Source organism: Hyla sarda, chromosome 3 (genome assembly GCF_029499605.1).
Source record: "Hyla sarda isolate aHylSar1 chromosome 3, aHylSar1.hap1, whole genome shotgun sequence".
NCBI lineage: Eukaryota > Metazoa > Chordata > Amphibia > Anura > Hylidae > Hyla > Hyla sarda.
In genome coordinates this window covers 190946753-190959318 of record NC_079191.1, presented here as the reverse complement: position 1 = coordinate 190959318, position 12566 = coordinate 190946753, and the positions used below count along the sequence as shown (strand labels likewise).

The following is a 12566-nucleotide window of genomic DNA, read 5'->3' as shown; positions in this document are numbered from 1 at the left end:
AAAATGTTTGCTGATTCTGGACTGAGCAGTCATGTGGGTAGTCATCAGTGATTGTTTTCTCGACTTCAATGCATACAGTCGGCTAAACATGGCGCTGACGAACCCAGATAGACACAATAGGGAGGATCAGACGTACTTTAAGGACCAAGATGCAACGTGTTTTGTTGTGTATCCGCAGCTTCTTCAGGCGCATGCGCAGCGAAACACGTTGCATCTTGGTCATTAAAGTATGTCTGCACACACAGATATCTTTTAATCACTGAAAAGGATCGGCCACTTGAATAAAAATAACATGATGTTACAAGCCAATACAATTCACCAATAAATTCACTGTACAGGATAATGAAAATAATAATGCAGTGGTAAGCACCGGGCTCCAAAGGTAAACAAATAATGTGGCCAGACTGCTTTAATCATCTATAATCACTAACTTAGCCCCCTTAGTTGTTTGGCCCCATAGCAGCTTCTATGTCTGCCACCCTGGTAGCTATGCCCATGTTTCACCTACTATGTCCAGTGATAAAGATCTATAGAAAGGTGACAATGTGGTACTGTTCTAGCCACTAAAATCTTTATGATATAAAATTAAATGTAAGCGTCCTATGTCCTCTGAAAACTTTAAACTGTATTTTTAAAGTTAAGGTATCATTCTTATTAGAGATCAGCGAATTGAAGCTGGTGAACCCTAATTCGTTACGAATTTCAGAAAAAATTTGATTTGCAACAAATGTGAATATCAACGCAATTCTATCACGCGAATCGCTTCGTTAAACTCCATTTACTGTGGTCCAGGATCCAGGGCATCTAAAATAGCAGAGCCACATGTCAGTACAAAGAGCAAGAAATGCTGGAAAGGCAAGGGGGGAAGGCAGGTAGGTGGGATGACCCTAAATCACATGCAGGATGCAGCCTATCAGCAGCCAGTCACCCCTGGGATGTCACAGCCCTATATATTCGGCAGCCATTTTCCGGCTAGTCATTTAATTTATTACACTGCAGAGAGAAAGGACAGACATTGCGGTTTGTTACACAGAAATGCTTTTTACAGCAGCATTTCACCTACTAGTCACTTCAGCCTTCTGTTGGACAGAGAGCACAGTGATTTTGCACAGAAATTAATTCTTAATGCAGCCATCAACCCCTCAGTCACTGTGAACAGCATTGTATTACAGAGAGGGGCAGAAAGCTGTGTGTTGCCTCACATGCAGAAACGTTTTCAGAGGAGGGAGAAATAATTTTTGAGGGCAAATCTGTGTCTTTATTCCACAACAACTGGCCTGCTGGTTATACTAGTCTGTAGATGGTATAATCCATATCCAGCAGTCCATTCCTAATAGTATTTGAGAGAGAGTCTTTTTGCAATTTTGGGCTTAATATACAGTGACTGTATCTGCAGCACTGTCGCGTACTGCTGGGGTTGTGGCCATTTTTTTTTTTTTGTGTACTGTAGCAAATTTTTCTGCCCTCATAAGTACATACCACATACCTACATCTAAGTGGTGTACTGTACCTGTTCATCTGTCAAGGGCCTAAATACTGTGAAAGTTCAGGCAAAAGTATTCAGCAGCTGGTGTTGTGCTCAAATAATTTTTGAGGTGTAAAGTAGCACATTATTTTGCATACCACATACGCACATCTAAGTAGTGTACTATTTTGTACCTGTTAATCTGTCAAGGGCCTAGATACTGTGAAAGTCCAGGCAAAAGTAATCACCGGCTGGTGTTTTACTAAAATACGTTTTTTAAGTGTACTCTACTGCATTTTTCTGCCCTCATAAGTGCATATCCATACGTACATCTAAGTAGTGTACTATTTAGTACCTGTTAATCTGTCAAGGGTCTAGATACTGTGAAAGTCCAGGCAATAGTAATCACTGGCTGGTGTTTTACTAAAATATATATTTTTAAGCGTACTGTAGCACATTTTTCTGCCCTCATAAGTGCATACCACATACGTACATCTAAATAGTGTACTATTTTGTACCTGTTAATCTGTCAAGGGCTTAGATACTGTGAAAGTCCAGGCAAAAGTAATCACTGGCAGGTGTTTTACTCCAACAAGTTTTTTAACCCCTTAAGGACTCGGGGGTTTTCCGTTTTTGCTTTTTCGTTTATTCCTCCTTACCTTTAAAAAATCATAACTCTTTCAATTTTTCACCAAAAAATCCATATGATGGCTTATTTTTTACGCCTCCAATTTTACTTTGTAATGACATCAGTCATTTTACCCAAAAATCTATGGCGAAATGGAAAGACAAAATTGAAAAGAAAAAACACCATTTTGTAACTTTTGGGGGCTTCCGTTTCTACACAGTACCTTTTTCGGTAAAAATTACACCTTCTCTTTATTCTGTAGGTCCATACGGTTAAAATGATACCCTACTTATGTAGGGTTGATTTTGTCGTACTTCTGGAAAAAAATAAAAACTACATGCAGGAAAATTTATACTTAAAGGGTTAATAGCGCGCGGCACCGCAATCAATGCCGCTCGCTATTAGCCACAGGTCCTGGCCGTTGTTAGAGGCCGGGCCCGACCCGCTATGACGCAGGGCCACGCCTTGGGTCCTTAGCAGGTTAAGCGTACTGTAGCGCATTTTTCTGCCCTCTTTGTTCCACAACAAATTCCTAATAGTCTGTGAGAGAGTGTGTGTGCTGCAGCACTGTTGGGAAACACCAAACCCCCTAAGTATTTCACTTTTTAATCGTTGCTCAACGGGTGCTGACTTCATTTTTCACCAAGGGGTTCTCCGGTGGTCACTGTGTTTTTTCAGTTTCTACTTACCCTTGCAGGTGAGTTTTCTTCTTATCTCTGGTCTAGTGCTTGCTCTTTGTTTGTCTGTCTTTTCCTTTCTTTGCAAAAGTGTGTCCATGTAGTGTAGCATCTATTTCCTTTTGCCTTTGCTTCAGAAACTACAGCTCCCAGCATGCCTTGTAGCCTGTCTCCTCTTTCAGTGCCCTGTCCATTTTGTTTTGCATTGCCGCCCAGCCCTGTTTGTGGGCGTTTTTCCCCCCCTTTAGCACTCCCTTTCCCCGCCTTGCTCATTAGTATAGTCCTCCCACCCTCACTGTCAGCTTCTCACCACACAGTCCCAGCATCAGGGCATGAATGAATTTCCTGCCGCAGCGTGCTGTCCCCACAATGTGACACATGAGTGCTGCTCTGCTTTCTGTTCCCCCAACAACCCAAGCAAAGTCCCTGCAAGGGTTAATTGGGAATTAATGAATTGCCAGCCGCAGCGCTGTCCCCCCGTCAGGGAACTAGTCATGTGTGACCCACGGGCGCTGCTCTGCTTCCTGATAACCCTTGCAGGGACTTAGCTTGGGGGGGGGGGGGTCGCGGGGGGGGGCTTATCAGGAAGCAGAGCAGCACCCGCGGGTCACATATGACTAGTTCCCTGGGAATTAATGAATTGAATTGCCAGCCACATCAGGAAATTAGTCATATGTGACCCACGGGCGCTGCTCTGCTTCCTGATAACCCCCCGCAAGCCTCCCCCCCCCCCCCCGAAGCGAAGTCCCTGTAAGGGTTACCTGGGTATGAATGAATTGCCAGCCGCAGTGCTGTCCCCATCTCAGGAACTAGTAGTATGTGCCCCGCGGGTGCTTTTCTGCTTCCTGAACCCCCCCCCCTCAAGCAATGTCCCTGCAAGGGTTAACTGTGAGCCGCAGCAGCCCTGTACATTCTCCCCACGTCGGGGAATAAATGAATTGTGAGCGTGGGCGCAGGGTTTCTGATCAGGGTCACAGTTAAGGGTCATGCAAAAATAAACAAAATAAACTTTGACTTACCTCCCTACGTTCCCCCTTTGCTGCAGGTTAGGGCTTTGCGGTCCTCTGCTGTGGTCCTCTGCTGAGAGCCATCAGCGAATCACCGGCCGCAGCAATGTCCCACCTCTGCCAGTGATAGGCTGAGTGCACTGCCATGTAAGGACATTGCACATGACGCTGCGCTCAGCCTATCACCGACAGAGTGCGCTCAGCCTATCACTGACAGAGGCGGGACATCGCTGCCTCGGCTGGTGAAAGGCTGAATGCACTGTCATGTAAAGAGTTGGACGGTAAACGGTGTGAACGTAAAAAAATAGCTGCTTTTTTTAATAACATATTATTGCAAAAAATATTTATAAAAAATTTATTAAAAGCTTTATATGAGCAAATATGGTATGGTTAATAAAAAGTACAGATCACAGTGCAAAAAATGAGCCCAATTATATGGAAAAATGATTAAATTAAATTTCAGTGGTCTCCTCATGCTTTTGCCAACTCCAGGCTGTGCCATTCAGACAATATATGGTCTCCTCATTGCTCAGCCACCTCCAGGCTGTGTCATTCAGCCACTATATGGTCTCCTCATGCTTCAGTCACCTCCTGGCTGTGTCATTCAGCCAATGTATAATTTACTGATGCAGCTGGGCCTGGACCTGGGCCTAAAAATGTTTATGGTAGCACTAGCTACCATAAATATTCAATTTAAACTTAAAAATTTATCTTTTAACAACTTAAGGACCAAGGACGTACCGGTACGTCCTTGATCCTGCTCTCCTGATATAACTACTGTGTAACCCCGCGTCATATCACGGCAGGCCCGGCGTCATAGTGAAGCCGGGACCAGCCTCTAATAGCGCGCAGCGCTGATCGCGGCGCCGCGCGCTATTAACCCTTTAGCCGCGCGCTCAGAGCTGAGCCGCTGGCTAAAAGCGAAAGTGAAAGTTGCCGGCTAGCTCAGTCGGGCTGTTCGGGATAGCCGCTGCTAATCAGGGCATCCCGAACAGCTTACAGGACAGCGGGAGGGCCCCTACCTGCCTCCTCGCTGTCCGATCGCCGAATGACTGCTCAGTGCCTGAGATTCAGCGGCAGAATCGCTGATCACTGGTTTCCTATGAGAAACCAGTGATCAATGATGAAGATCAGTGTGTGCAGTGTTATAGGTCCCTATGGGAACTATAACACTGCAAAAAAAAGTGAAAAAAAGTGAATAAAGATCATTTAACTCCTCCCCTATTAAAAGTTTGAATCACCCCCCTTTTCCCCCCCAAAAAAAACACAGTGTAAATAAAAATAAAAATAAACATATATGATATCACCGCGTGCGGAAATGTCCGAATTATAAAAATATATCATTAATTAAACCGCTCGGTCAATGGCGTGCGCGCAAAAAAATTCCAAAGTCCAAAATAGTGCATTTTTGGTCACTTTTTATATCATTTAAAAATGAATGAAAAGCGACCAATAAGGCCTATCAATGCAAAAATGGTACCGTTAAAAACTTCAGATCACGGCGCAAAAAATGAGCCCTCATACCGCCCCATACTTGTAAAAATGAAAAAGTTATAGGGGTCAGAAGATGACAATTTTAAACGTATTAATTTTCCTGCATGTAGTTATGATTTTTTCCAGAAGTCCGACAAAATCAAACCTATATAAGTAGGGTATCATTTTAATTGTTTGGACCTACAGAATAAAGATAAGGTGTCATTTTTACCGAAAAATGTACTACGTAGAAACGGAAGCCCCTAAAAGTTACAAAATGGTGTTTTTTTTTTTATTTTGTCGCGCAATGATTTTTTTTTTTCCGTTTCACCGTAGATTTTTGGGCAAAATGACTGACCTTATTACAAAGTAGAATTGGTGACGCAAAAAATAAGCCATCTTATGGATTTTTAGGTGCAAAATTTTAAGAGTTATGATTTTTTAAAGGCAAGGAGCAAAAAACGAAAATGCAAAAACGGAAAAAAAAACAGTCCTTAAGGGGTTAATCTTAGGGATTGTGAAGTCTACTCATGCTGCTGCCAGCTCCAGGCTGTGTCATTCAGCAACTATATGGTCTCCTCATGCTGCCAACACATCCACGCTGTGTTATTTAGCCACTATATGCTCTCCTCATGCTGCCAACACCTCCATGCTGTGTCATTTAGCCACTATATGGTTTCCTTATTCTGCCAACCCCTTCATGCTATGTCATTCAGCTACTATATGGTCTCCTCATGCTGCCAACACCTCCAGGCTGTGCCATTCAGCCACTATATTGTTACGCCTAGCGCTCCGGGTCCCCGCTCCTCCCCGGAGCGCTCACGGCGTCTTTCTCCCTGCAGCGCCCCGGTCAGTCCCGCTGACCGGGAGCGCTGCACTGTCATGGCCGTTGGGGATGCGATTCGCACAGCGGGACGCGCCCGCTCGCGAATCGCATCCCAGGTCACTTACCCGTCCCGGTCCCCTGCTGTCATGTGCTGGCGCGCGCGGCTCCGCTCTCTAGGGCGCGCGCGCGCCAGCTCTCTGAGACTTAAAGGGCCAGTGCACCAATGATTGGTGCCTGGCCCAATTAGCTTAATTGGCTTCCATCTGCTCCCTGCCTTTATCTGACCTCCTCCCATGCACTCCCTTGCCGGATCTTGTTGCCTTGTGCCAGTGAAAGCGTTTAGTGTGTCCAAAGCCTGTGTACCTTAACTTCTGCTACCCATCCTGACTACGAACCTTGCCGCCTGCCCCCGACCTTCTGCTACGTCTGACCTTGCCTCTGTCTAGTCCTTCTGTCCCACGCCTTCTCAGCAGTCAGCGAGGTAGAGCCGTTGCTAGTGGATACGACCTGGTTGCTACTGCCGCAGCAAGACCATCCCGCTTTGCGGCGGGCTCTGGTGAATACCAGTAGCCTCTTAGAACCGGTCCACTAGCACGGTCCACGCCAATCCCTCGCTGACACAGAGGATCCACTACCTGGAAGCCGAATCGTGACAGTAGATCCGGCCATGGATCCCGCTGAGGTGCCGCTGCCAAGTCTCGCTGATCTTCCCACGGTGGTCGCTCAGCAATCGCAGCAGATTGCCCAACAAGGACAGCAGCTGTCGCAGTTGACCGCCATGCTACAGCAACTTCTGCCTCTGCTACAGCAGCAACCATCTCCTCCGCCAGCTCCTGCACCTCCTCCGCAGCGAGTGGCCGCTCCTAACCTCCGCTTGTCCCTGCCGGACAAATTTGATGGGGACTCTAAACTCTGCCGTGGATTTTTGTCTCAGTGTTCCCTGCATATGGAGATGTTGTCGGACTTGTTTCCTTCAGAACGGTCTAAGGTGGCGTTCGTAGTAAGCCTTCTTTCAGGAAAGGCCTTGTCTTGGGCCACACCGCTCTGGGACCGCAATGATCCTGCCACAGCCACAGTCCAGGCCTTCTTCGCTGAACTCCGGAGTGTCTTCGAGGAGCCAGCCCGAGCTTCTTCTGCCGAGACTGCCCTGTTGAACCTGGTCCAGGGTAATTCTTCCGTTGGCGAGTACGCCATACAATTCCGTACTTTTGCTTCTGAACTATCCTGGAATAATGAGGCTCTCTGCGCGACCTTTAAAAAAGGCCTATCCAGTCGCATCAAGGATGTGCTGGCCGCACGAGAGATTCCTGCCAACCTCCAAGAACTCATCCATTTGGCTACCCGCATTGACATGCGTTTTTCTGAGCGACACCAAGAGCTCCGCCAGGAAAAAGACTTTGATCTCTGGGCACCTCTCCCACAGCATCCTTTGCAGTCTTCGCCTGGGCCTCCCGCCGAGGAGGCCATGCAAGTGGATCGGTCTCGCCTGACCCAGGAAGAGAGGAATCGCCGTAGAGAAGAAAATCTCTGTCTTTACTGTGCCAGTACCGAGCATTTCTTGGTGGATTGCCCTATCCGTCCTCCACGCCTGGGAAACGCACGCACGCACCCAGCTCACGTGGGTGTGGCGTCTCTTGGTTCCAAGTCTGCTCCTCCACGTCTCACGGTACCCGTGCGGATTTCTTCTTCAGCCAACTCCTCCCTCTCAGCCGTGGCCTGCTTGGACTCCGGTGCCTCTGGAAATTTTATTTTGGAGTCGTTTGTTAATAAATTCAGCATCCCGGTGACCCGTCTCGTCAAGCCGCTCTACATTTCCGCGGTCAACGGAGCCAGATTGGACTGCACCGTGCGTTACCGCACAGAGCCCCTCCTCATGTCTATTGGACCCCACCTTGAGAGGATTGAGTTCTTCATTCTCCCCAACTGTACCTCTGAGGTCCTCCTCGGTCTGCCTTGGCTCCGGCTTCATTCCCCCACCATTGATTGGACCACCGGGGAGATCAGGAACTGGGACTCTGCCTGCCACAGGAAGTGCCTCTCCCCCCCTCCCAGTCCCGTCAGGCAAGCCTCTGTGCCTCCCCATGGCCCCCGTCCTGGTGTCACACTGCCCCGTGCCAGGCCTCGCCCTCTGCCCTCCCTCCCCATCCCCACTCCTGCTGTACTGCCTGCCGTTGAGGAAACCCTCCATTCTTTCCCGGTGTCCTCATCCCAGGGGAGGCAGTTACCGGACAAAGAGAAGGGGAGACCTAAGGGGGGGGGTACTGTTACGCCTAGCGCTCCGGGTCCCCGCTCCTCCCCGGAGCGCTCACGGCGTCTTTCTCCCTGCAGCGCCCCGGTCAGTCCCGCTGACCGGGAGCGCTGCACTGTCATGGCCGTTGGGGATGCGATTCGCACAGCGGGACGCGCCCGCTCGCGAATCGCATCCCAGGTCACTTACCCGTCCCGGTCCCCTGCTGTCATGTGCTGGCGCGCGCGGCTCCGCTCTCTAGGGCGCGCGCGCGCCAGCTCTCTGAGACTTAAAGGGCCAGTGCACCAATGATTGGTGCCTGGCCCAATTAGCTTAATTGGCTTCCATCTGCTCCCTGCCTTTATCTGACCTCCTCCCATGCACTCCCTTGCCGGATCTTGTTGCCTTGTGCCAGTGAAAGCGTTTAGTGTGTCCAAAGCCTGTGTACCTGAACTTCTGCTACCCATCCTGACTACGAACCTTGCCGCCTGCCCCCGACCTTCTGCTACGTCTGACCTTGCCTCTGTCTAGTCCTTCTGTCCCACGCCTTCTCAGCAGTCAGCGAGGTAGAGCCGTTGCTAGTGGATACGACCTGGTTGCTACTGCCGCAGCAAGACCATCCCGCTTTGCGGCGGGCTCTGGTGAATACCAGTAGCCTCTTAGAACCGGTCCACTAGCACGGTCCACGCCAATCCCTCGCTGACACAGAGGATCCACTACCTGGAAGCCGAATCGTGACATATATGGTCTCCTCATGCTTCAACCACCTCCAAGCTGTGCCACTCAGACACTATATGGTGTCCTCATACTTCTGCCAACTCCAGGCTGAGCCATTCAGCCACTATAGGGTCTCCGCATGCTGCCAACACCTCCACGCTGTGTCATTCTGCCACTATAAGGTCTCCTTATACTGATGCCACCTCCAGGCTCTGTCATTGTGCCATTCTGCGGCAGTGATTCTAATATCGATGCCTGTAATCTACATGTCATACTGAATAACAGTATTATTTCAATACCCCAACACACTCCATATGTGTGTTAGAACAAAGCAAAGTGTTCTACATCCCTATTGAGACTCTATGTAGGCCAGAAATAGCTGATATAGATTTGCAATGAATAAATTCGACCCAAAACAATTTTTTTCAGAAAAACGTCGAATCCACTAAATAGAATTTTTCAAAAGTTCGCTCATCTCTAATTCTTATATTACTTTTGTGTTTTTGTTACAGAAGTATTTAAAATCACATTATGATGTAGATAAAATGGTTGGTATACTATGTATTCTTTAAATCTAAGTTAAGACATTTAAGCATTATTCAGCATCAGGAAACTGACAGAAGTGCTTCTGTTCAGCACAGCTCAGGGCAGTGTGACAGGAGAAGGGGCTGCTATTCTAAAGGTCCTAGCTCTGGCTAGAAAATATACTCCCAAACACTCCACCTTGAGATCCACAGGGCGCTGCCAATAAATACGGTCAACTCAACCAATGTTTAAAAACATAGATTTGTTTAAAAACGTGCAACGCATCTCAAAGCCGGTCCAGCTTCTTCCTCAGGTACACAATTCAGGAAGAAGCCGGACCAGCTTTGAAATGTGCTGTATCTTTTTTTATACAATTAAAGGGGTATTCCAGGAAAAAACTTTTTTTTTATATATATCAACTGACTCCAGAAAGTTAAACAGATTTGTAAATTACTTCTATTAAAAAATCTTAATCCTTTCAGTACTTTTCTGAGCTTTTCTGTCTAAATCCTCTCTGATGACACCTGTCTCCGGAAACGCCCAGTTTAGAAGAGGTTTGCTATGGGGATTTGCTTCTAAACTGGGCGATTCCCGAGACAGGTGTCATCAGAGAGGATTTAGACAGAAAAGAACAACCTTAACTTCAGAAGCTCATAAGTACTGAAAGGATTAAAAAAAATTCATAGAAGTAATTTACAAATCTGTTTAACTTTCTGGAGCCAGTTTATATGTAAAAAAAAAGTTTTTTCCTGGAATTAAAAGTTGGTCGAGATGACTGTTTTTGATTGGCAGCACCCTGCGGACCTCAAGTGGATTGTATTTTTTGCATGTGATTCCCTAGAGCCTATGAGGAAGGAACAGCATCCTGGTTTTCAATGCATTTTGTTACAAATTGTGCAAGAATTTGCTCAACTTTTATAGGTGAGTCAGTCTTTGACCGTCACCTTTACCTGCTTTATTTGGCAGGATTCACAGCTGTGGTTTTTGTCTTTTTTTTACCCGAACTAGAGCAGGTTGAATTGGGAAAGGCATATACTGTAGTTGAAATGCTCACTTTAGCCTACATGAAGAGAAGGGGGAGCAGAAAGGGGCATTCTGACAGTATCCAGGGAGAGGAGGAGGCTAAATGATCCTCATCTTGTTCTTGTATGTGTTTAGATGACCCTAGGGGAAGGGCAATGTGAACTTTTTGATTGGACACATTTCTCTGACAGCACATATTTGATCTTTATTTCCAGAATACTTCCTCATCTTATCATTAGTAAATATTTGGTCTATGCTTTCAGAGCACATTCTCATCTTATTGCTAGTGACAGTAATTGGTGCTGCTGTATCTGTAATTCATCCCAAAGAGTAAAAAAAATAACGTATTTTGGCAAAAATTAAACCCGTTTCACAACTATACTAACACAAATAAATAAATAAATATATTATGGATCTCCAATTGCAGCAAAACAAAAATGCCATTTTGTTACAATAAAAAACTATTTACAATCCATTGGAATTACAATTCATTAAAGCATTCTCAGAGGAAGTAAGAAAACAGAAAAACTTACCACTAAGAAAGTTGTAAATTATTGGATTAGCTGCACTATTAGCATACACCAACCAATGAGAGAACGTAAACCAGGCATATACTGTTTCCCTGTCATTTGTCTGAGCAAACATTCCAAAAACTCTGAAAACAAAATAGTAGACAACAAATATTACTATAGTAAAAAAAAATGTTAAAATAATATATATATATATATATATATATATATATATATATATCAGAGCAAATATTTGAAGTAGCCAACAACCCAAATAAATTAATTATAAAGAAATTAATAACATAAATTGATAACTATTTTTTGCACTCATAATTTTTTAAATACATTAAATATATAAACAGGTTCTGCATTCCGTGTTCTGCTATTAAGAAAACAGTATGGGACAGTTTTCTTATACATCCTCTTCATGGCCCATTTGTCATTTGTTCTATATCTTTATCACACTGATTATGATCAATCATAAATATAACTGACTACTATAATTCCAACTCTTTTCTTCAATTCATCCAAGTCTACTTCTGTCTACCTTGAGTCCACAGCTCTTGTTTTTCCATATTGAAGGGGTAATCCACTGGCCAGCATGGAACAAAATTTTTTTAGAACGCTTTTTTTGCACTGCGAGGGTTGACCATGCCCCCTCGTGATGTCGCGGCTACACCCCTACAATACAGGTCTATAGGAGGGGGCGTGACGGCATTTGGAACATTTCCTTAACGAAAATTGTGCAGATTCCAGCTTTTAAAATTTTATCAAATAAAAGTTAAAAATGTATTTCACATGATTAAAAAGGAATGAAAAAATTTAAACCGAAATAAGGTGGTTTCAAAAGCATAGCAAAAATGCTGACGTGTTTCGAACCATTATGGTTCTTAGTCATGGCCAAGACAAAGAAGCATGATGGTTCGATACGCATTGGAGTTTCTGCTATGCTTTTAACCTCTTAAGGATGCAGGTCGTACCTGTACGCTCTGCGCCCGGTGTTTAAAACGGGGTCACGCTGTGACCCTGAATCACACCGGGTCGGTCCCGGCTGCTATTGATAGCCGGGACCCTGGGCTAATAGTGCGAGGTACAGATCATTTTGCGGCGTGCTATTAACCCTTCAGACGCGGCGATCAAAGTTGATTGCAGCGTCGAAAACAAAAGTAAAAGCTTCCTGGCAGCTCAGTCGGGCTGATCGGGACTACCACGATAAAATTGCGATGTCCCAATCAGCTAGGATGCGAGCGGAGGCCCCCTTACCTTGCTCCATCGCATCCGATTGTCGTTTGATTGCTCCAAGCCTGAGCTCCCGGCTTGAGCAATCAACCCCCTATTACATTGATCCATGCAAAGCTATGGCTTTGCAGGGATCAGGGAAAAAGATCAGTGTTGGTATTTTTGGCCAAAATGACTAATGTCACTGCAAAGTAGAATTGGTGGCACAAAAAATAAGCCATCATACGGAATTTCATGTGCAAAATTGAAA

The 12566-nt window shown here is 45.8% G+C and overlaps 1 protein-coding gene across 1 annotated transcript in view; it reads right to left on the bottom strand.

The window, feature by feature from the left end:
• The window catches only part of HCRTR2 (hypocretin receptor 2), a 166247-nt gene that overhangs the window by 7437 nt on the left and 146244 nt on the right, over nt 1-12566 (bottom strand). The window contains exon 6 of the mRNA XM_056565749.1: nt 11102-11223. Within this exon, the coding sequence (XP_056421724.1) occupies nt 11102-11223 (122 nt within the window). The remainder of the gene's footprint in view (nt 1-11101; nt 11224-12566) is intronic.